The sequence below is a fragment of the Aquarana catesbeiana genome, linkage group LG01, assembly GCF_042186555.1.
Source record: "Aquarana catesbeiana isolate 2022-GZ linkage group LG01, ASM4218655v1, whole genome shotgun sequence".
In the NCBI taxonomy this organism is placed as follows: Eukaryota; Metazoa; Chordata; class Amphibia; order Anura; family Ranidae; genus Aquarana; species Aquarana catesbeiana.
Genome location: NC_133324.1, coordinates 40,279,496 through 40,305,568, shown reverse-complemented (window position 1 = coordinate 40,305,568; position 26,073 = coordinate 40,279,496). Strand labels below are relative to the sequence as shown.

The 26,073-nt window shown below is 42.7% G+C and overlaps 1 protein-coding gene across 1 annotated transcript in view; it reads left to right on the top strand.

The window, feature by feature from the left end:
* Window positions 1-26,073, top strand: part of LOC141129958 (vomeronasal type-2 receptor 26-like) — a 239,840-nt gene that overhangs the window by 172,746 nt on the left and 41,021 nt on the right. The window contains exon 4 of the mRNA XM_073618127.1: window positions 20,371-20,604. Coding sequence (XP_073474228.1) covers window positions 20,371-20,604 — 234 coding nt within the window. The remainder of the gene's footprint in view (window positions 1-20,370; window positions 20,605-26,073) is intronic.

The window sequence follows — 26,073 nt, the reverse complement described above, 5'->3', positions numbered from 1 at the left end:
ACCGGCCCACCTATCAGACCTCTATCTCAAAAACTATATACCGATACTCCAACAAATTCAAAAAGATCTTAAGTCCTGGTCAACGGGTCTTTTTTCTTGGTTCGGAAGGGCATCGATAATTAAAATGAACATCCTCCCTAGAATACTTTATGTCATGCAAACAGTCCCCATAAGATTACCGCAAGCCTTTTTCGCTTCATACCGCAGGGCATGCAGCGAATTCATCTGGGGCAAGAGCCGCCCCAGAATCAGTTTCGACAGACTCACACTTCCCAAATTAAAAGGTGGAATAGCCCTCCCCGACATCGCCAAATATCACAGGGCATGCCAACTGTCTAGAATAGTTGATTGGAATGTCCATTCACACTCTAAAGCCTGGACGCAAATTGAAAATGAATTTTCCTCAATCCCAATTAAACAACTGCCTTGGATTCCCTCACAACAGATACCTCTGGCATGCACACAACATCCCTTGATCTCCTCCACACTTGCTTCTTTTAAGATAACTTGCCAAAAACATCTCATATCCTCTAACCCAGGCCCCATGACACCGCTACGAAATAACCCAGACTTCCCACCGGGTGTATCCGCTACATTCCTTGAGGGATATTGGCCCCGTGAAGATATTCGTGCAAAGCACTTCTTTTCCGGTAACTCCTTCGTATCTATTACTAACCTACCCACACACACGTCCGGAAGACCCTTTCCCCCATGGACATACAACCAAATAAGCCACTTTCTTAATCACCCTCCCAAGAAAACCGCATACTCCAGACACCTCACCCCTTTTGAAGAAATGTGTTCCATGAAGGAACCTCAGAGACATGTAATCTCTGAAATTTACGCACTTCTTTTCTCTGAACACACTCCAAAATCCAATATAGCCACTCGTAGTTGGGAAAGAGACTTATCATTAGACCTGTCAGACCAAGATTGGGAAAATATATATTCATACATACATAAAGGGTCAATTAACGTGTCAACACAAGAAAACAGTTTCAAGATCTTTTCTAAATGGTATAAAACTCCGCTAAAACTACACAAAATTTCCCCCTCCATCCCTTCCACATGCTGGAGATGCTCAGAAGGAGAAGGTTCCATGATTCACTTATGGTGGTCCTGCCCACTCATCCAACCATATTGGAAAGAAGTCCAACGCATTGTCACTCAAATTACCACCTATCAGATTGCACTCACCCTTGCCCAAATGCTCCTACACCACTCATCCATCCCAAAAAAAGATTACCACCGCTCTCTTGCCCTACATATGATTAACGCGGCAAAAATGTGCATTCCGACTCTCTGGAAATCATCCAAGCCCCCCACTATAGCTGAATGGTTCAAATGAATCAATAGAATAGCCGAAATGGAGGAACTGATTCACCAATCCAGAGATACGCCCTCTAAATTCAGATTTGTTTGGTCGTGCTGGTAACATTTCCAAACGACAGCTGAATACACGGATCTATTGTCCTGAGATTATACACAGGCATTTGAATCCATGTCGGTGGAGGACTCATTATAGTCCACCTTACTCCCCTAACTTACTTTCTCCCCTCCCACCTTATACCTTACCATACCCTACAACTATCCCCTTCCCATTTAGGATTCTATATAATGATATCATTGACATGTGTTTACCTCATACCCTAAACATACCTTCCTTAGATACCTAATATTTCCAAACCCATGATCATCTCCCCCCTTCTCCCTCGATACAGACATCCAATCCTTCCCAATTAGCTAATAGTAGGATTGCTAGTGGTCTGATGACCGCAACCCTACCACACACTACCATATCCAGTAACATTATACAATACAAAGTAACACTACATCTATAGAGGTCCAGGTCCCCAAACAAATCTGGACATAGATATCCTTGTTTGACTGTTAAATTCTGGTTTATGAATACTTACAGTTATCTGTTATGTCTTATTCCATACTAGGGATGAGCCGAACACCCCCCTGTTCGGTTCGCACCAGAACATGCGAACAGGAAAAAAGTTCGCTCGAACACGCGAACACCGTTAAAGTCTATGGGACACGAACATGAATAATCAAAAGTGCTAATTTTAAAGGCTTATATGCAAGTTATTGTCATAAAAAGTGTTTGGGGACCTGGGTCCTGCCCCAGGGGACATGGATCAATGCAAAAAAAAGTTTTAAAAACGGCCGTTTTTTCAGGAGCAGTGATTTTAATAATGCTTAAAGTCAAACAATAAAAGTGTAATATCCCTTTAAATTTCGTACCTGGGGGGTGTCTATAGTATGCCTGTAAAGGGGCGCATGTTTCCCGTGTTTAGAACAGTCTGACAGCAAAATGACATTTGGAAGGAAAAAACACATTTAAAACTACCCGCGGCTATTGCATTGCCGACAATACACATAGAAGTTCATTGATAAAAACGGCATGGGAATTCCCCCCAGGGAAACCCCGAACCAAAATAAAAAAAAAAAAAATGACGTGGGGGGGTCCCCCTAAATTCCATACCAGGCCCTTCAGGTCTGGTATGGATATTAAGGGGAACCCCGGCCAAAATTTAAAAAAAAAATGACGTGGGGTTCCCCCTAAATTCCATACCAAACCCTTCAGGTCTGGTATGGATTTTAAGGGGAACCCCGCGCCAAAAAAAAAAAAAAAAACGGCGTGGGGTCCCCCCAAAAATCCATACCAGACCCTTATCCGAGCACGCAACCTGGCAGGCCGCAGGAAAAGAGGGGGGGACGAGAGTGCGGCCCCCCCCTCCTGAACCGTACCAGGCCACATGCCCTCAACATTGGGAGGGTGCTTTGGGGTAGCCCCCCAAAACACCTTGTCCCCATGTTGATGAGGACAAGGGCCTCATCCCCACAACCGTGGCCGGTGGTTGTGGGGGTCTGCGGGCGAGGGGCTTATCGGAATCTGGAAGCCCCCTTTAACAAGGGGACCCCCAGATCCCGGCCCCCCCCCTGTGTGAAATGGTAAGGGGGTACTTACCCCTACCATTTCACTAAAAAACTGTCAAAATAGTTAAAAATGACAAGAGACAGTTTTTGACAATTCCTTTATTTAAATGCTTCTTCTATCTTCCTTCATCTTCTTCTTCTTCTGGTTCTTCTGACTCTTCTGGTTCTTCCTCCGGCGTTCTCGTCCAGCATCTTCTCCGCGGTGTCTTCTATCTTCTTCTCCTCGGGCCACTCCGCACCCATGGCATGAGGGGAGGCTCCCGCTCTTCTCTTCATCTTCTTCTTCATCCTCTTCTCTTCTTCATCTTCTTCATCTTCTTCATCTTCATCTTCTCTTCTTTTCTTCTCCGGGCCGCTCCGCATCCATGCATGGAGGGAGGCTCCCGCTGTGTGACGGCGTCTCCTCGTCTGACAGTTCTTAAATAACGGGGGGCGGGGCCACCCGGTGACCCCGCCCCCCTCTGACGCACGGTGACTTGACGGGACTTCCCTGTGACGTCACGGGGAATGCCACAGGGAAGTCCCGTCATGTCCCGTGCGTCAGAGGGGGGCGGGGTCACTGGGTGGCCCCGCCCCCGTTATTTAAGAACCGTCAGACGAGGAGACGCCGTCACACAGCGGGAGCCTCCCTCCATGCATGGATGCGGAGCGGCCCGCAGAAGAAAAGAAGAGAAGATGAAGATGAAGAAGATGAAGAAGAGAAGAGGATGAAGAAGAAGATGAAGAGAAGAGCGGGAGCCTCCCCTCATGCCATGGGTGCGGAGCGGCCCGAGGAGAAGAAGATAGAAGACGCCGCGGAGAAGATGCTGGATGAGAACGCCAGAGGAAGAACCAGAAGAACCAGAAGAAGAAGAAGATGAAGGAAGATAGAAGAAGCATTTAAATAAAGGAATTGTCAAAAACTGTCTCTTGTCATTTTTAACTATTTTGACAGTTTTTTAGTGAAATGGTAGGGGTAAGTACCCCCTTACCATTTCACACAGGGGGGGGCCGGGATCTGGGGGTCCCCTTGTTAAAGGGGGCTTCCAGATTCCGATAAGCCCCCCGCCCGCAGACCCCCACAACCACCGGCCACGGTTGTGGGGATGAGGCCCTTGTCCTCATCAACATGGGGACAAGGTGTTTTGGGGGGCTACCCCAAAGCACCCTCCCAATGTTGAGGGCATGTGGCCTGGTACGGTTCAGGAGGGGGGGGCCGCACTCTCGTCCCCCCCTCTTTTCCTGCGGCCTGCTAGGTTGCGTGCTCGGATAAGGGTCTGGTATGGATTTTTGGGGGAACCCCACGCCGTTTTTTTTTTTTTTTTTTGGTGCGGGGTTCCCCTTAAAATCCATACCAGACCTGAAGGGTCTGGTATGGAATTTAGGGGGAACCCCACGTCATTTTTTTTTTTTTTATTTTGGCCGGGGTTCCCCTTAATATCCATACCAGACCTGAAGGGCCTGGTATGGAATTTAGGGGGACCCCCCACGTCATTTTTTTTTTTTTTAATTTTGGTTCGGGGTTTCCCTGGGGGGAATTCCCATGCCGTTTTTATCAATGAACTTCTATGTGTATTGTCGGCAATGCAATAGCCGCGGGTAGTTTTAAATGTGTTTTTTCCTTCCAAATGTCATTTTGCTGTCAGACTGTTCTAAACACGGGAAACATGCGCCCCTTTACAGGCATACTATAGACACCCCCCAGGTACGAAATTTAAAGGGATATTACACTTTTATTGATTGACTTTAAGCATTATTAAAATCACTGCTCCTGAAAAAACGGCCGTTTTTAAAACTTTTTTTTGCATTGATCCATGTCCCCTGGGGCAGGACCCAGGTCCCCAAACACTTTTTATGACAATAACTTGCATATAAGCCTTTAAAATTAGCACTTTTGATTTCTCCCATAGACTTTTAAAGGGTGTTCCGCGGCATTCGAATTTGCCGCGAACACCCCAAATTGTTCGGTGTTCGGCGAACTTGCGAACAGCTAATGTTCGAGTCGAACATGAGTTCGACTCGAACTCGAAGCTCATCCCTATTCCATACGTATGATCCTTATTAGACAGGACAGTTACGGTGTATAGTACTGAATAGATGCTCATTGTAATACGTGTTCTACATTACAATGTTATATAAATTCTTTTGTACCACCAATATGCAACGCTATTGTAAACATGATTTATACTGACAATAAAAATTTACTCTGGAAAAAAAAAAAGAAACTAAAAAAAAAAAAAAAAAAAGTGTTTGGGGACCTGGGTCCTGCCCCAGGGGACATGTATCAATGCAAAAAGTTTTAAAAACTGCAGTTTTTTCGGGAGCAGTGATTTTAATAATGCTTAGTGAAACAATAATGTCGCGTACACACGGTCGGATTTTCCGACGGAAAATGTGTGATAGGACCTTGTTGTCGGAAATTCCGACCGTGTGTAGGCTCCATCACACATTTTCCATCGGATTTTCTGACACACAAAGTTTGAGAGCAGGTTATAAAATTTTCCGACAACAAAATCTGTTGTCGGAATTTCCGATCGTGTGTACACAAATCCGACACACAAAGTGCCACGCATGCTTAGAATAAATAAATGATTGGATTTTACGACAACTTTGTGTGACCGTGTGTATGCAAGACAAGTTTGAGCCAACATCCGTTGGAAAAAATCCTAGGATTTAGTTGTCGGAATGTCCGATCAATGTCCGACCGTGTGTACGGGGCATAAAAGTGAAATTTTGTATCTGGGGGGTGTCTATAGTATGCCTTTAAAGTAGCGCATGTTTCCCATGTTTATAACAGTCCGAGAGCAAAATGACATTTCTAAAGGAATTTAAAAGTGCCGGCTATTATTGAATTGTCGGTCCCGACAAAACACATAAAAGTCATTGAAAGTCATTGAAAAAAAAATGTTTGGAGGTCCCCCAAAATTCCATTACCAGGCCCTTCTCATCTGGTATGGATATTAAGGGGAACTCCGTGCCAAATAAAAAAAAAAAATGGCGTGGGGTTCCACCCAAAAATGGCGTGTGGTTCCACACCAGACCCTTATCCGAGGGCATGCAACCTAGCAGGTCGCAGGAAAAGAGGGGGGGAAGAGAGAGCACCCCCCTCCTGAACCATACCAGGCCACATGCCCTCTGTAACCCCACCCCCTCTTTTGTCACTTTTTTGGGTGAAATGGTAGGAGTACAATGTACCCCATTACCATTTCACACAGGGGGGGGCAGGATCTGGGTGTCCCCTTTGTTAAAGGGGGCTTCCAGAGTCCGATAAGCCCCCCGCCCGCAGACCCCCACAACCACGGCAAGGGTTGTGGGGATGAGGCCCTTCTCCCCATCAACATGGGGACAAGGTGCTTTGGGGGGCTACCCCAATGCACCCTCCCAATGTTGAAGGCATGTGGCCTGGTACGGTTCAGGAGCGGGGGTGCGCTCTCTCATCTCCCCTCTTTTCCTGCAGCCTGCAAGGTTGCGTGCTCGGATATGGATCTGGTATGGAGTTTTGTGGGAACATCACGCCATTTTTTTTTTAAATTTTGGCACGGAGTTTCCCTTAATATCCATACCAGACCTGAAGGGCCTGGTAATGGAATTTTGGGGGACCCCCATGTATTTTTTAAAAATTTTTAAATGACTTTTATGTGTATTGTCGGGACCGACAATTAATTAATAGCTGGCACTAGCGCTAGCACTTTTAAATACGTTTTTTTACCTTTAGAAATGTCATTTTGCTTTCGGACTGTTATGAACACGGGAAACATGCACTACTTTACAGGCATACTATAATCACACCCCCCCCCCCCCCGCGGGACGAAATTTAAAGGAATATTTCACTTTTATTGTTTCACTTTCAGCATTATTAAAATCACTGCTCCCGAAAAAACTGCCTTTTTTAAAACTTTTTTTTCCATTGATGCATGTCCCCAGGGGCAGGACCCAGGTCTCCAAACAATTTTTATGACAATAACTTGCATGTTAGCCTTTAAAATTAGCACTTTTGATTTTTCACATTTCGAGTCCCATAGACTTTAACAGTGTTCGCGTGTTCAAACACATTTTTTGCCCGTTCGCATGTTCTGGATGCGAACCAAACCGGCCCATCACTAATCTACATACACAAACACACACACATCTGATTCAATCTTCATCTTAAGAATATAATACATTATTAATGCCATTCTATACTTTGATACTGTTCTTGTAATATTTTGCTATTATTATTATTAAATCAGTTTTTGCGTTTTTACACAAGAACTGAACGGACTTTCTTGGAACTTTCCTCATCAATAAGAATTATTGAAATATCATTATTATTACTGTAAAAAAATAGAAAATTACAGTACACAGTACACAATACAGTGCAGCCGTAGTGCAGTTTGCTACTACTTTTCTGGTGGTGTACACAGTACACAATACAGTGTAGTGTGGTGTTGCAAAACAAAACATCTACATCATGTCCGGAAGGCCACCAAGGAGAAGCAGATGCTCACAGGCCACTAAAAGAGTGCAAGCAGGCTCTGTGTTTACAGTCAACAGTGCTAGTCGTGGACATGGTGCATCCTCTGCAGGTGGCTGTGGGGAACGCTTGTCCTTTTGTTATTGATTTGTTATTGATTGGCCGTGTTATTGATCCAGAAAATGCAGAAGAGTTGGTGCAGTGGATAACAAAGCCGTCCTCATCCTTCTCATCCTCTTTCACCCAGGCTCAGAGTAGTTTTCCTTTCAATTCAACTGCTAAAGCAGCCTATTCCACTGGCTTCTTGTCCACAGTCACTCCTTCCATAGCCCCACCATCATGCACGGAGGAGTCCCCCGAACTATTCAACCACAGTGTCGGGTACATGTTGCTGGAGGATGCGCAGTGATTTGAAGGCTCCGATGTTGGTTCCTAAGTTGAAGAAGGGAGTAACGTGAGCATAGAGAGAGGGGGTGCCCAAGAAGGACAAGAAACTGGCAGTCATGTTCCACCAGCTGCAGCATACTGCCAAGTTTGCTCCAGTGATGAGGAGGGAGGGGATGATGAGGTCACTGACTCTACTTGGGTGCCTTATAGAAGAGAGGAGGAGGAGGCACAACTCCAACGAGGCAGGATGTCCTCTAGGGGGCAGCTTAAGGGCAGCCACCCTACTGCATCACACTGCAGAGCTCCGCAGGTGCAGGGTGCTTCTGACTCCCTGTTGATTTTGAAAAGTTCCTTGGTGTGGGCCTTTTTTGACACATTTGCAGCAGATCGCACCATTGCTGTTTGCAACCTATGTCTGAATCGGATCAAGCGTGGCCAGAACAGCAGCCGCTTGGGCACCACATGCTTGACCAGACATATTACGACCTCCCATGCAGTCTATTGGCAACAGCACATGAAAGACCCACATCATAGAAAAAGGCGGACTTCTCCTTGCTTCTCATCTGGGATCTCCAACCCTACTATACCTCCAGTATTCTATATGTTCCGCCACCACGCCTCCAAAATGCTAGTGGTGTTTCTGCCACAGCTCTCTCCTCCACCCCCTCCTCTTCTTCTTCCTCTATGGCTTCTTCTTCAGATTTGTGGTCTGAACCAGCGGTGCTCCATAAGCGTTCAAGGGGCTATGCAAGCACAAAAAGATGCCATGCGGTGCTTGATTTGGTCTGCTTAGGGTACAGGAGCCACAATGGGGCAGAGATTCTGTCAGCTCTGCAGGGGCAGGCTCAGAGGTGGTTGATGCCACACCAGCTTCAGCCAAGAATGGTTGTGTGTGACAATGGCACCAACCTTCTCTCCGCCCTCCGACAGGGACACTTGACCCATGTTCCATGTTTGGCACACGTCCTAATATTTCACAGCAGGGCCCGTTCCTGCACCCACAAGAGTAACTGTGAGGGCCTACAGTGTTGTGGCACCACCACCACCAAAGGCCCAACAACAGGGGCATGTAATTAAAATTTTTGATATAGTATTTCACAGCAGGGCCCATGCCTTCACTCACCAAGAGTAACTGTGAGGGCTTAGAGTGTTCTGGTACCACCAACACCCAATTCTCTGCACAGTATATAGGGCAGGCCGTATAGTATATATACTTCTGTTCAGAGTATATAGTGCCTGGTGGCCCCCCACGCCATTTTTTTTTAAGTTTGGGGGCGGTGTCCCCCTTAATATACATAACAGACCCAAAGGGCCTGGTAATGGGCTGCCATTTTTCTCAATGATTTGCATCTATATTGCCGGGACCCAACAGCCGCAAGCAGTTTTAAATGACTTTTTTCCTTTAGAAATGTAATTTTGCTGTGGAATTGTTCTAAATACGGGAAAACTGCGCCACTTTACAGGCATACTATAGACACCCCCCAGGCATGATATTTAAAGGAATATTTCATCTTTATTGTTTCAATTTAAGCATTATTAAAATCACAGCTCCCGAAAAAATTACTGTTTTTAAAACTTTTTTTTGCATTGATACATGTCCCCTGGGGCAGGACCCGGTCAAACCAAACACTTTTTATAGCAATACCTTGCATATAAGCCTTTAAAATTAGCACTTGTTTTTTTACATTTGTGTCCCATAGACTTAAACGGTGTTTGTGCTTTCGAACAAACTTTTTGCATGTTCGCATGTTCTGCTGCGAACCGAATCGGGGGGTGTCCGGCTTATCGCTAGAAATAGGGAATTGTCATATTTTGGGTGCTCAGAACCAGCCTATACATTCGAGATAACATATGACCCGGCTCTGATAAGTTACACATCATTCCTCAAAAGTAGTAAGCAGATTTGCTGGCCTGATCTGATGCTTCCACTTATTAAACAAGTCTGGCAGTTGATGGTATTTCCCCCAGTATTCAAATCTAATCCACCAATGGAAACAATTTACCCTGTGGGGCCACGCCAGCGCAATTACCCTTCCTATCCATTCCCCAACGATCTAAACTCCCTTTCTCTTTCCCCCAGGGAAAACCATGGAAATCCTTCTATAGTGCCCCCCCCTGAACTGTACCAGGCCTTATTAAAAAATAAAAAAATAAAAATGTCCAGCGATGTTGATTCATCTTCTATCACGCCCCCCGACGGACCGAAAAAGAAAAAAAAGCCGCAATCAATCCGCCTCCATGGGAGGTTCCCGCCGACTGCTGCGTCTTCTCTGTGACAGTTCTTATATAACTGAGGGTGTGACGTAAACAGGGGACCCGCCCCCTCTAACGCCACGGGGAAGCCCCGTGGCATCAGGGGGGCGGGGTTTATTTTTTAATAAAGGATTTGTCCCAAGCTGTCTCTTGTCTTTTTTACCACATTTGACACTTTTTTGTGAAATGGTAGGGGTACAATGTACCCCATTACCAATTCACAAAGGGGAGAGGCCAGGATCTGGGGGTCCCCTTGTTAAAGGGGGCTTCCAGATTGCAATAAGCCCCCAGCCTGCATACCCCCACAACCACCGGGTTGTGGGGATGAGGCTCTTGTCCCCATCAACATGGGGACAAGGTGCTTTGGGGTCAGACCCCAAAGCACCCTCCCCATGTTGAGGGTATGTGGCCTGGTATGGTTCAGGAGGGGGGTGCTCTCTCGTCCCCCCTCTTTTCCTGCGGCCTGTCAGGTTGCGTGCTCAGATAAGAGTCTGGTATGGATTTTGGGGGGACCCCTACGCCATTTTTTTAAAAATTTGGTGCAGGGTTCCCCTAAAAAACCATACCAAACCTGAAGGGTCTGGTATGGATTTTGATGGGGACCCCTACACCATTTTTTTTTTAAATTTGGCGCAGGGTTCCTCTTAATTTCCATATCAAACCTGAAGGACCTGGTATGGATTTTAGGGGGACCCCCGCGCAATTTGTTTTTTAATCTTTGGTTTGGGGTTCCCCTTAATATTCATACCAGACCCAAAGGGCCTGGTAATGGACTGGGGCGGGAACCCATGCTCTTTTTTTCAATGAGTTTTATCTATATTGCTGAGACCCGACAAATCATTACAGCCGCGATCAGTTTTCAATGACAATTTTTGCTTTAGAAACGTCATTTTGCTGTGGTACTGTTCTAAACACGGGAAAAATTTGCCACTTTGCAGGCATACTATAGACACCCCCCAGGCACGATATTTAAAGGAATATTTCATTTTATTGTTTCACATTAAAAAAATCACTGCTCCCAAAAGAAAAGGTTGTTTAAAAAAATAAAATTTGCATTGATACATGACCCCTGGGGCAGGACCCAGGTCCCCAAACACTTTTTATGATAATATCTTGCATGTAAGCCTTTAAAATTAGCACTTTTGGTTTTTCATGTTAGTGTCCCATAGACTTTAACGGTGTCCGGCGGCTTTCGAATCTGCCACAAACACCGCATATTGCTCGCTGTTCGGCCAACAGACGAACACCCAAAGTTCAAGTCGAACTCATGTTCGACTCAAACATCGAGCTCATCCCTAGATATAAGTAATTGAATGTCTTTCTTTGTAGGAAGTGCTCTCAAATGTTCTCTTAAGTCCCAATCCACTATTAACTCTGAATGAGATGGACTATGTTCATTATTAAGATCACCATGCAAAGGGTTAACATACTGCAGCTGCCCTGTAGAGGCTGTCTCTGGATTCCTCACAAGTCCTTTGCTGATTCACTGCTGGGTTTTGTAGTACCACGACTTTCACCCTCCAGGGATTTAACTGTCCTTCCTGGGATTCCTTCCACCTCCTGAAGACTCGGGTCCCCTCCAATACACTCCCCCTCCGGACCCTCCATTCCACCGGCATAAACTGAGGTGTCTCTCCCTTCTCCTGGGAGATCCCTTTCCAGGGTTGTACAGCTCTGCTTTGGGCTCAAAGGTATTTGGCCATTGCCATGTGCTGCAACACCCCTACTAAAGCCTGTCACTCCTCAGCCCTGTACGGGGGGATCATATATGACCCTCCTTGGTCCCCCCTAAGATCAGGGGAGCTGAACGTCCTTCCCTTCTGGACCGGGGTTCTTTTAATTGCCCTCCCAGGATCCACACTCTGCGCCAAGAGGTAAGCTCTAAGACCGTTAGCCTGGCTCTTTCCATCACCATTGGGCAGGAGTGCAGCTTTACGGCGGTGTGTGGACATGCTTTAGCCGGTCTGGAGCCTGCTGAACACCACAACCTATCTTCCTGGAGCCTGGGATCACTGAGCAGCATGCTCAGTCAGCGTGTCTGTTCATGCCATGCCCCCCCTCCTTTGTGGTTAATCAGTCTACATGGTCCTGTTAAACAGGGGCAGAAAAATTGGGCCTTTGGTTTTGGTGGGGCCAGAACACTGTAAACAGAGCGAAGGTTGGTGCTGCGCTGTTCACAGATAATTAAAATAGAGAGAGAGAGAATTGTGCTGCTAAAGGTAGCAGTACACATAAAACAAATGCAATTTCATACAAATAATAAATGGCAAATGTGGCTGGTATCAAAGTGCACATTGCATAATAAATTACTACTGAGACTGATATAAAAGTGCAAGGTGCATAAAAAATGCTAAAAGTGCAATATTACTTCTGTATCTTAGATATGTGCAAGAAAAATATATAAAAAAACAACATCTACTGTGCAAAGCCACAAAGTCAACTGTGCAAAAATATGCGAATAATTTCTTGTGCAAAGTGCAAATATCTTGTGCTAAATCCAACAAAATGTGCAAAATAGAAAATAAAAATCAAGTCTGTGCAAAAATGCAATAATACTGTTATTTTTACAATGCAATAAAGTCCAATTGAACTATGCAAATTGCAATAGATTTCTTTCTTCTTTGTGCAATAAATATTCAAATGTGCCAAACACAAGGTGCTGAGGAACGTATGTCTCCTCTTCGTGCAAAAATACACAATAGTGAGAGTGGCCTCTTACCTTGCGGTAATGAGGTAACCGCATATATGTATAGATCAGTAATCGCTGCTTCTCACTTATGTTCCTGGATAGGTCGGGCTTTGTAAACTGTCTTTGTCTCTTGGTGGTAGCACGGAGAGGTAATAAGAGAAGAAAGAGGGGGGTTCCAGCCAGATAGTATAGTTTTATTAATAAACAAACTCAGGGTACTCACATAACAAATGGATTAAAAGGACCTTGCTCCACGAGCGGCAAGCGCGTTTGCCAGCGTCAGCCTGAGTGCCTTTCCTTCCCTACGCGTGGCATCACTGTCATGTGACTTCATCAAGTGAATGATGGGAAGGCACAAAACATGTCTTTAAATAGTCTATTCCATTGATTATAATGGGTGGCCATTTTCCTGTAGCCCAATGCCTAAATAACATAGCAGCCATTTTCCAAGGGATCGTCTGTACTATAGGAGCGCGGCCATTTTGTTGGTTATCTAATACTATAATGCGCGGCCGTTTAAAGTGGTAATCAATTGTCAACACAACAATAATGTGCGGCTTATATAAAAGAAGAGCAGTACATCCAAACATAAGTTTACACGGGAAATTAATAAAAATTGATTAAAAATTAACAAGCAGCTGTATCTAAATGTTGGTAAAAGATCTAGAATGAGTATTGGACTGCAAACCTAATGTTTATAGAACAGGATAAGGGTAAGATAGACATCACTGCTGACGTATGCACTGCTGAGCAATAACAATATAAAATAACACAATGATATCAGTATGGATAAAATAATGTAGTACCTAAAAAGAATATAAAATCACAGACATTAAAATTAATAATACCAGGTAAAAGTACATATTAATGTATATATATATATAAAATACATGTAAAAACGACATATATAAAATATATATATATAAAAAGGGGGGTGTATCTAGGCGGGCATATAGGATCGTATTGAATAGCACACTGAGAAATGCAATAAAAGAGAGGCTAAAGATAAAAATATTTAAAAAATATTAAAAATAAAATTCCTAAAAATCGCTAAAAATCGCTAAGGAAGCAGTTGAGGTCAAATTCAATGTTCACGCCATGGGGCGAAAAAGTATCTAGTGTAAAAATCCATTTGGACTCTAACTGACTGAGGGTCCTAACCTTATGGCCTCCCCATCAATGTTTGATGTATGTTTCTATTCCCCAGAATTTTAATTCACTCGGGTCTTTATTATGGCATAGAAGAAAGTGTTTTGATACGCTATGTTTATCATACCCATTCATGATATTTTGAATGTGCTCCTTGATGCGCACCTTTAAGGGTCTTTTGGTGCGCCCAATGTATTGTAAGCCACATTTACACTCTAGGGCATAGACAGCTCCTTCCGTGTTGCAGCAAATAAAGTCTTTGACCTCATAGGTGTTTCCTGTACTTGTGAATGTGAAATAAATTTTCTTTTCATTTGGGTGTTTGGTTCTTGTATATGCAAAACATCATTTGCAGGGGAAAAAAGCCCTTTCCCGTGTAGTAAGTGAAACCTCTTGTTGGTGGATCCAGTACATTTTTCACTACTTTGTCTCGGATAGTTGGTGCTCTTTTGTATTTGAATCTAGGGTAGTTTGGTAGTACTCCTTGTAATTGTTTATCTGCCAGAAGGATGTGCCAGTGTCGCTTGATAATTCTTTCTATCTTCTTGTGTTGTACATTATAATCAAGAATGATAGATGCTACTTCCATTGTTGACTTCTGTTTGTTTTTTTCTTGGATTAATTCATGTCGATTTATTTCTATCACTTCAGTTATCTTCTCTTTAATGAATATACTATTATATCCTTTCTTACTGAATCTTTCTTCCATCTTTTCTGCCTGCTCCAGGAAAGTGTCTAGATTGGTACAATCCTGTCTCAGTCGCATTAGTTGTCCTTTGGGGACATTGAAAAGCCAATTCTTGTGGTGGCAGCTCTCAAAAGGGAGATAGCTATTCCTATCCATGTTTTTAAAGTGCATTTGTGACATTAATTTGGAGTCTTCTTGTAAAATTTCCAGGTCGAGAAATGTTATATTCTTCTCACTAATGTCCCAGGTCAATTTAATATTTCTGTCATGGATGTTTAAGTTTTCGAAGAATAGGGTCAGCTGGTTCTGGTCTCCTTTCCACAATATGAAGACATCATCAATATATATTTTTAATATCTTTATAATATTTTTATCTTTAGCCTCTCTTTTATTGCATTTCTCAGTGTGCTATTCCATCTGATCCTATATGCCCGCCTAGATACACCCCCCCTTTTTTTATGTATATATATATTTTTTATATGTAGTTTTTACATGTATTTTATATATATACATTAATATATACTTTTACCTGCTTTTGTTAATTTTAATGTCTGTGATTTTAGATTCTTTTTAGGTACTACATTATTTTATCCATACTGATATCATTGTGTTATTTTATATTGTTATTGCTCAGCAGTGCATACGTCAGCAGTGATGTCTATCTTGTGTTGACAATTGATTACCACCTTTTAAATGGCCGCGTATTATAGTATTAGATAACCAACAAAATGGCCATGCTCCTATAGTACAGATGATCCCTTGGAAAATGGCTGCTATGTTATTTAGGCATTGGGCTACAGGAAAATGGCCGCATGGTGGGGGAACAAGCTCCAACACTGAACCCTGTTCTACATCCTTCCCAGCTGCCAGCAGAGTTACCCAATGCGCTGTGAAGGAAAGGCAATGTCCCTGCCCATGCCTGCTGGACCATGAGTCAGCAGTAATATGAGCCTTACTGCCAACCGCCCTTTCTAATGAGGCCAAAACATTGCCTTCCATGTGGCAGTAGAGAGCCGGAATGGCCTTACGTGAAAAGAAATGGCATTTTGGAACCTGCCACTGTGGTACAGCACATTCCACAAATTCGCGAAAGGGGGCCAAGCTAGCATTTAGAAGCTGAGCATGTGGATGGCTGGGACCGAATTTCTTTTTACGGTTCAGCATCTGGGGTAGGGAAAATTGCAAGTACTTGTGACAGCTATTGCTATACTGTCATTCCTCTCAGTGCAGGTTTTTAAAAGGACTGGAGATATAGTAGGGTTTAAGAACCCAGATGAGGGGCAAGGAGATGTCTGCCTTTTTCTATGATGTGGGTCTTTTAGGTGCTGCTCCCAATGGGATGCATGGCAGGTCGTCATATGCCTGCTCAAGCATGTGTTGCCTAAGTGGCTGCTGTTCTGGCCACGCTTGATCTGCTTCAGACATAGGTTGCAAACAGCAACAGTGTGATCTGCTGCACACATGTCGAAAAAGACCCATACCAAGGGACTTTTAAAAGTCAGCGAGGAGTCAGCAGTGCCCTGCACCTGTGGGGCTCTGGGGTGTGATGCAATAGGGTGGCAGCCCTTAAGCTGATCCCTGGAGGACATCCTGCCTTGTTGGAGTTGTGCCTCCTTCTCCTCCTCCTCACTTTCCTCCTCTATTCTCTCAGGCACCCAAGTACAGTCAGTGACCTCATCATCCCCTCCCTCCTCGTCACTGGAGAAAACTTGGGAGTATGCTGCAGCTTGGGAAAATGACTGCCAGTTTCTTGTCCTTCTGTAAAACCCCCTCTCTTTAGGCTCATGTTACACCTTTCCTCAACCTGGAAACCAACAGCGGAGCTTTCAAATTGTTGCGCATCCTCCAGCAGCATGTAACCGACACTGTGGTTGAATAATTCCGGGGACTCCTCCGTGCATGATAGTTGGGTTATGGAAGGAGTAACTGTGGACAAGGAGTCGATGGAATAGGTCACTTTGGCAGCTGCATTGGAAGGCAATTTACTACGAGCCTGGGTGACAGAGGATGAGGAGGATGAGGACGGCTTTGTTATCCACTCCACCAACTCTTCTGCATGTGTGGCTCAATAAAATAGCCAGCGGCAGAAAAAAAGGACAAGCATGCCCCACGGCCACCTGCAGAGGATGCACCACATCCGCAACCACCACTGTTGACTGTAGACACAGAGGCTGCTTGCCCACTTTTAGTGGCCTGTGAGTGTCTGCCTCTCCATGGCCTTCTGGACATGATGGGGATTTTTTTCTTTTCACAGCAGACTACACTGTATTATATACTTTGTACACCGCCTGAAGTGTATTAGAAACTGTACACCGGCTGCACTGTATTATATACTGTGTACTCAACCTGAAGTGTATTAGAAACTTTACACACTGTATTATATACTGTGTACACCGCTTGAAGTGTATTAGAAACTGTACACCACCAAATGCACTGTATATATAGGCTACACTGAATGCAGAGTATATATATATATATATATATATACATATATATATATATATATATATATATATATATATATATATATATATATATATATATATATATATATATATATACAATATAAGGCTGCTTACAGAGGGGCCACGTGTAGTGTTGTTGGCGTGGACAGAGAGGTAGCTTGAGCTAGATTAGGCAGTAAGGTTAGTTAGTTGCAGTGTGCATATATAAAGTCAGTCTAGTGTATATATATATATATATATATATATATATATCGCTTCCTCTCTAATGTTCGATGTTTGCGTGTTCGCACAAATTTTTTGCATGTTCGCAAGTTCTGGTGCAAACCCTAAAGGTGAATATGTGTGCAGATTCTGCTCCAGAAATGGCAGGTATGGATTCTGCCCCCCCCGCTGGCATCGCACAAGCAACACTGCTGGAACCCACATTAACAGTCACTGTGGATGCAGCAGTTTACAGAGGACTGGAGCAGCTTCATATAGAACTGCAAGCTCAGGCAGAACGAATCACTCATGTAGAAGAGAGGATATCATCCCTTAAGGATGAATTCACAGCTTCATCTGCCGCGGTCGCCACGCATCACTGCTACAAACAGAGACATCTGGGATAAACTCGACGATTTGGAAAATTGTTCGAGAAGGAACAATTTGCGCATAATCGGATTACCAGAATCGGTGTCTGCTTCCCAGCTCACGACTATCTGTGCCAAAACCATCCCAGAGCAACTGGGCCTCTGCATACCCTGCACTATTGAACGGGCGCACCGCATGGGTCAATACTCAGAAACCCGCGCCAAACCTCGTCATGTTATAGTTAAATACTTAAACTATGCCGACAAGAATGCCATAATGCAAAAATGTTGCCACTCGTGCTCCTTAACTGTGGATGATGCAAAATTGCTGCTCTTTAATCCATGGAGGTGATGAAACAACGTAAAGCGTTTTCACCGATCTGCTCAACTTTACGTAACAACCAAATCCGGTTCTCCTTAGCTTACCCAGCTATCCTCTGCATTCAAACGTCTGAAGGTGAACACCTCACTTTCAACACACCTGATGAGGCGGAAAATTACTTAACCACCTGGAGCACCGAGATGGAACACAGTAACACTGCAGAGGGCCCACCATCAACATCACCGTCTTCTTCAATTGCACCATCTAAACATCAACGCAGCCCGACCAAACCTCCATATAAACGCAGCCGCTTCACCAACCAGGAGGACCGCTCTGGGAATCGCTGAAAGACTTCAGAAACCCACTTTCACCACTTGTGCTTGCACTGACGGGTAATATTACCCCCCCATCTCTCTTTTTTCTTTTTTCTTTAGGTACTTTTATTGTTCTTTCAACTTATCATGATTGAACTTTTTGACGCAGTATCTATGTTAGCCTGTTGCTTAACGTTTGTTTGCTCTACAGCCTGCTACCCCAGTCGCCAGTAAGGCCGCATGTTGTTTGTTTAGAAGCTCACTCTAGGGACCCATGCAATATTCGCAGTCACTGCACTTACGTAGATTAGCTGAGCCTTCACTCATCTGAGCCTACCCCAGTGTCTAAATGTGAGTTGCTATTTTCCTGACCTTCTCCCCTCTGACTACCCTTCCTTGTTAACCTTTACCCATCTCCCTCCCTCCCCCTCTCCCATCCTTTCCCTTTTTTCCTCCCTCCCTCCACTCCCCATAGCTTACATCCTGCCCCTACGTGAGGAGCTAGCGACTAGTGGGGGATATGATAGGTAGTTGAACCTCATGTGGAAAAAAGTGAAGTCCACTATGTTATCTTACTTTTCCTTAATCGAAAATCCGCTTTGTTAATGTTTGTCCTCTATTGCTATTTAGAAGATTTGAAATTCATGTTTACCTATCTAGTACTTATGTTCTCATTAGATCTGGGCTCATCTATGTCTTCTAGTTGCCCGCAGATCAATTATGTCTCACTGGATTTCAGCAACACCACCTAATTTAATGGCGGTTAAGAAAGCCATGTTCTCACACTTCTACTTGGAGAGATTAAACACCATCACACTGAACTTTCGTTCTACCTCACGCTTTTTCAAGAGATGGAGAAGGTATATGGAAGCCACATTCACTCAACAAACGATGCAGGATATAATGCACCCATTCCGTTTTACAGATTGGTACTGTACCTAAGGAGAGATCTTACCAACTCCCTTGGCAACCTCAAAATATCTTAAACTTCTGACCCCTCTACCTTTAAGCCACCGTAAGATGTGTGCAAGCCCATACCGCTCCTTGACATCCACTATTTTCTTCTATTCGTTCCCAGTATTATCATTTAGTTTTGCTGTTTTAACTAGACCAACTTATCTGATCTCTAGCTAGTTATGTCTAAACATTGCTTCTACTCCTGAAGGTACAAAGTTATAAAATTTCAGCCTCTCAGACACTGTTTTGCTTACTAACGATGATAAGATGTAAATGTGAATTACTGATCCCCCTCCCCCCTTACCTGTATTTAAGTATAAAACGATCTTACTGCTTGGAGAATTTATGTGTACCTGCTTTATAACTATTCTGTACTCTGTTTTGTATTATATTCTGTAAAACTCAATAAATATTTTTCAAAAAAAGACACCAATATAGCACTGCTTCACTGACCGATCCTGGGTCTCTTCTCATACCAACAGAAGCTGGCCACCTATTTATTTATAGCTGCTAAACGCATAATAGCCATGGCCTGGAAAAAGCCGACTGTTTCATTTGCGGAGGTGAGGAGCATCCTGGCGACCCTCATGATCAATGAGAAGATGAGTAGTATCCTCCATGATTCTCCCTACTCTGCATCCGACCAGCCTAGGCCTGATTAATTGACCCTGCCCATTCCCCAGGCCTGGGGTATCTTTCTTACTTTACCTCCCTTTCTCTTCCTCTTCCATCGTCTTTCTTCTTATCTCTCTCTTTCCCCCCTATCCCTTGGACTCCCCACCCAAAATGTTTTTTTTTCCTTCTTCCCCTTAGCCTCTTTAAATACCCTGTCTAAGACTTGTTTCCATAATTTTTTGGGGGGTTTATTCCACACCTCAGCCCCTGAGCGCTCAGGCACCTTATGTTGACCTCCTGTCTTGTTCTGGGGCCCCTGTTGATCAATATTATTGACTTTAAAACATATTCCACACGTGTACTTGATCACGCTGTTTTGCTAAGCCTACTTTTGGCATCCCCTGCGTGTACCTGAAAATCAATAAAAAATTATTGCATTTAAAATAAGACATATAGTATAAACAGAAATATTTTATTTAAAAAAAGGTGTTGATAAAGGGGGATGGAGAAACAAGGGAAAGCAAGATATAAACAAATTAAACTTATAGATTTAACTTGTTTAAGGTTTTTTTTCTGTCCTCCAGTTGCATAAATATGTGAAAAAAATAAAAAATCGATTTACGACGGCAGACAGAATGACCTTCTTTGATGAAAATGGTGAATTTCCATTCCACTACAAAATAGTAAATTGGGTGAAGTCTTTCAGAAAATTTAGAACAGATGATAAGGATGTTGGTTCGTACACACCATGGGGTAAAGAAGAAGACCAACTTCATATTAACTCCAAAAATATAATATGGAACTATGACAATAATATGGTGAGGAGAAGCACATAAGGCACTCACTTTTCATGACATTGGTCACTCATTTTACAGGTTTCACAACAGATGTGTAAAAATTATAGTCAAGCAATACCATTTCTGAACATCAACCATGAACTTTACTCATACTCATGGACTCAGGTTAAAATTATTTCAAGTGTATGTAACCCATACTCTCTTATTCCTACTGTTTGCTCTGGTAAATATACCATTGACCATTAAAATATTTTTTATTTAACTTCAAAGTGCATGTAAACCTAAAATCATTTTTTCAGTATGTTAGGCATCATGTCTCACTGAGCTATGATGTAATCGGTATTGCTGAAACTTGGCTTCAATCCTCACATGACTGGGCTATTAATATTCCTGGCTATGCAATCTTTCGGAGAGACAGGGTAAAAAGGAAAGGTGGCAGGTCTGTCTCTATGTGAGAAGTGATCTCAAAGCAAGTGTGAAAGAGGATCTGGTTGATGGAGAGTGTGATGAGTCTGAAGCATTATGGGTGGAACTGCAAATAGATGGGCGCAGTTCAAAGTTAATCATTGGAGTTTGTTATAGACCACCCAATGTTAACGAGGAGGTAGAGACTCCACTCCTTGCACAGATGGAAAGGGCTGAAAGGGCTGGGACAGTGATAATAATGGGGGATTTTAACTACCCAGAAATTGACTGGAGTAATGGCACTGCTGGGACAGTTAAAGGGCAAACATTTATAAACCTATTACAGGACAATTTTATGGTCCAGTTTATTGAGGCCCCAACTAGGAATGAAGCTCTGTTGGACCTGGTAATCTCAAACCATGCAGAGCTTATTACTAATGTCCAGATAAAGGAACACCTGGGTAGCAGTGATCATAACATGATTTCATTTGATGTTAGCTGTAAACGAGAAATACATACGGGAAAGATAAAAACATTTAACTTCAAGAGAGCTAATTTTCCAAGGATGAGGGCTGCTCTCCAGGATTTAGACTGGGAGGGAATATTTGCATTGATAAACACAGAACAGAAATGGGAATTCTTCAAAAAGACTGTTTGGGACCCCACCGCAAAGTATATTCCCATGGGCAATAAGTTTAAAAGGCTAAAAATAAAACCTATGTGGCTCACGGCCAAAGTTAAAGAAGCTATAAACAATAAGAAAAAAGCTTTTAAAAAATATAAAAATGAAGGAACACTAGTGTTGTTTAAATGTTACAAAGAATTTAACAGAATATGTAAAAAGGAAATCAAGGATGCAAAAATTCAAAATGAACGACAGATTGCAAAAGATAGTAGGACAAACCCCCAAAAATTCTTCAAATATATTAATAGTAAAAAGGTCAGGTCTGAGCATGTAGGCCCTTTACAAAATAATCTAGAGTGGGTGACTGGGGACAAAGAGAAGGCAAATTTATTAAATACTTTCTTCAGCTCTGTATATACAAAAGAGCATGGGGGAGCTCATGTCCACAATGGGGGTGGTAGTGACAAAGCCCAGAATGATCCACAATGGCTCAAAAGTGATATGGTCCAGAAATATTTAGACAGAATAAAGGTGGATAAAGCACCTGGACCCGATGGCATCCACCCACAGATCCTAAAAGAATTGAGCTCTGTAATTTCAAAGCCATTGTATCTAATTTTTAGGGAATAGTTAAAAATTAGATACAATGCATGAACTGCATGACCACGCCCCCTTATGACCTCACAGTCCCAGCATGGCACGGCAGAAGATCCGGACACTGGGAGAAGACACCGGAGAGACCCCTGAAGTCGGAAGAGGACCCCCGAAGTCGGAAGAGGACCCTGAAGTGAATGGGTAGGGGTATGATGTACCCCATGCTCATTCACATAGGGTGGGGGCCGGGATCTGGGGGCCCCCTTATTAAAGGGGGCTCCCGGATTCCAATAAGCCCCCCTGCCCGCAGACCCCGACAACCAACAGCCAGGGTTGTCGGGAAGAGGCCCTTGTCCTCATCAACATGGGGACAAGGTGCTTTGGGGGAGGGGGGCCCGCAGGGCCTGGTATGGCTCAGGAGGGGGAGCACTCGCTCGTCCGCACCCCCTTTCCTGACTGGCCAGGCTGCGTGCTCGGATAAGGGTCTGGTATGGATTTTGGGGGGACCCCCACGCTGTTTTTTGGCATAGGGGTTCCCTTTAAAATCCATACCAGGCCGAAGGGCTTGGTATTCCCCCAGAGGGGAATTCCCTCTTGCGCCAGGCTGCAGTAGGAAAATGTGTCCAATGAAGCGTACACACGGTCGGATGTTTCTCCAAAACAGCTAATTTGCATGTTTGTAGTCAAAAAGTCTGATCGTGTGTACGGGCCTTTAGAGATTGCTCTCTATAAGATTTGAATATATAACTGAATGTGACCTTATCCTGGTATTCACATACTATATAGGGTCAGGTTACATTCAAGTTATATTTTTCATTATTACTGGTTCTTATTGCTTTAAAACCTAAAAACATAATAGGGAATTCTTTATTCAGTTGTTCAATTTTGTCTATAATAACAGACAAATTACTTTCAGCTGCAAACGTGCAGAAACTGCTCCAGAAGTAATAGGAGCTTTTTCTTTTTTTTTTTTCTCAAAATAAGTATATTATTACCTAATTACTTCCTCTACTTTTGATTTCTTTTGATCCAATCTGTGTCAACATAATCTCAAATTTATGAATTACCATATTTATGCAAATACATATGATTGAAATATGTAATAGTTTACTCTAATACGTTAAACTCCCAAATATTCTAAAAATAATCACTATCCATATCAAAGTTCTAAAAGGTACTTTTTTGACTGAATTACTTAACCTAAGGTGATATTAACTATATACAATCACCCTGGAACAACTAATTCTACAAATATTAGGTATTGTGCACTCCAATTATTGAGGCATCCTTTTGATGCTTTTTATTATAGCACTTCTCTCCTGTAAGCGGAAGATCCATGTACCCCCATTAGCCTTCCTCATTCTCCCACCTATAATATGTGGGAGTCTGACGGAGGCATTTTTTCCCCTGATAGAGATATATATTTTTTCTTCACGGGCAACTTGCGATTAGTTACATATATTATTTAATACAATGTACCATCTAACCTTATATGTTTTCTGTTTATTCTTCACTCCAGACTCCACTGGATTCTTTTCTACCTTTTCATTCCTTCAGTTCACACAGGTTGATCAGTCAGCGTTGCATAATAAAAAGTAAGTCAAAACTATTTAATCTGTTACCATGGAACCATTAAATATCATATCCCTGAATGTTCAGGGCATAAATGTTCCTCAGAAAAGGACCGAAGCATTCCGTACTTTCTATAGCAGGAAAGCCCACATTGTGTGCCTACAAGAAACACACTTCACCAATAATTCCGCACCTAAATATATGTCCCCTTTTTATCCACAAATTTGTATGGCTTCGGCCAGTACCAAACAAAGGGGAACTCTAATTGCATTTCACCGGTCCACACCATTTACTTTATCATCAGAAATTAAAGACCCAGAAGGTAGATACCTGATACTCATGGGTTATATAATGGATACAGCAGTCACAGTAATTTCCTACTACGCTCCCAATAAACAACCTACACCTTTCCTCTTGCACTTATTACAAGTGATTAATACGCACAAAATGGGAACGGTGATTATGTGCGGTGATTCTAACCAGGTCCTCCTCCCATTTCTCGATAAATCACCTTTTACCCCATCCAGAATAACCTCTAAATGACCTTTCTCCCAACTTCTTTCCAAATACAATCTGGTAGATTCTTGGAGAGAAAGTAATCCGATAAAAAAGAAATTCACTTATTTTTCACATCCTCATCAATCCTTTACCAGAATAGACCATATTTTTCTAACAATAGGAATGATACCAGAGATTATTGCGTCAGATATAATTCCTATTCCTTGGTCAGACCATAACGCAGTATACACAACTATAGCCTCAACTATACCGAAAGCGCATGACCCGATTTGGTACCTACCGGACATAATGCTCAAACACCCATCACATCACATGATTATTGAACAAGCTTTAAAGGAACACATATCAATCGACACCAATCCAGACATTTCCCCGATAACATTATGGGAAGCTCACAAACCTGTTTTGCATGGTGTTCTACAGAGACAAATGGCATTATTTAAACGGGAACGCAAACTTCTTGCTAAGAAACTAGAATTCATTTTTAATGCAGCCTCCATATCATTCCAAGATAATCTATCTCAGAGTACAAAATCTCATTTGGAAAAAACTAGATTGGAATACGACCTATTTCTCACAGAATCAGTAGACAAATCCCACAAATGCTCTAGGCATAATCTCTATATGAATACAAACAAACCAGGCACATATTTGGCATGGGCATTGAACTTTACTAATAAATCTTTCAAACCTATACGTTTGAAATTATCAAAAGATGTTTAAACTAGCAATCCAGTCAAAATCGTCCACAAATTTCACTCACATCTTGCAACCTTATACGAGTCAAACAAAGAATTTAACCCTACAGAAACGGAATCTTTCTTCTCACAGATTACCTTACCTGAGTTGTCTCAGAACCAAAAAAACAGTTTGGAAGAACCTATAACTATAGATGAAGTTGCTAATGCCATTAAAGACTTAAAACTTAACAAAAGACCTGGCCCAGACGGATACTCAGCCCTATATTACAAAACATTTTCAGAGATTCTCTCCCCTATTCTAGCTGAAACTCTCAACAGACTGTTAGTGGCAATTGTATGTATGATCCCAAAACCCCTTTCTGATGATACTTCCAGCGTAAATTATCGGCCCATTTCTCTATTAAATCTTGATATCAAATTATTAGCAAAAATGTTAGCAAAACGCCTTAAAAGTATCATAGGTAAATTAATACATAGAGATCAAGTAGGCTTTATGCCAAATAGACAGGTAGGCAATAATGTACGCAGGGCAGTGCTATTGGCACATATTGCTAAAAAACGGAAAATTCCTTCATGCTTTCTGTCTCTTGATATTAAAAGGGCATTCAATACAGTATCCTGGCAATATATGCACTATTCCTTACAAAAATGGGGTTTTGACCCTCATTTTCTAAAATGGATTACAGCACTCTATAATAAACCCAAAGCCTATATAAAATATGCTGGATACAAATCTGATGCTTTTAGTAAAGAAAGAGGCACTTGACAGGGTTGTCCATTATCTCCCCTCTTATTTGCCCTTTTACTCAAACCCGTCTCCCAATACATTAGAACAAAACATACTATAACTGGCACTGAAGTAGGAGGTATTACACACAAAATATGTATATTTGCAAATGATATATTGCTTTTCCTATCATCACCACAGGTTTCAGGTCCCAATCTATTGCCCGTCCTTGATGGATTTGCAGCCTTCTCCGGCCTTATGATTAACCCTAAGAAATGCCTAGTGCTCAACATTTCACTATCAAACCCTGAACTAATTCTGGCAAAGGTTGCACTCCCATTTACCTG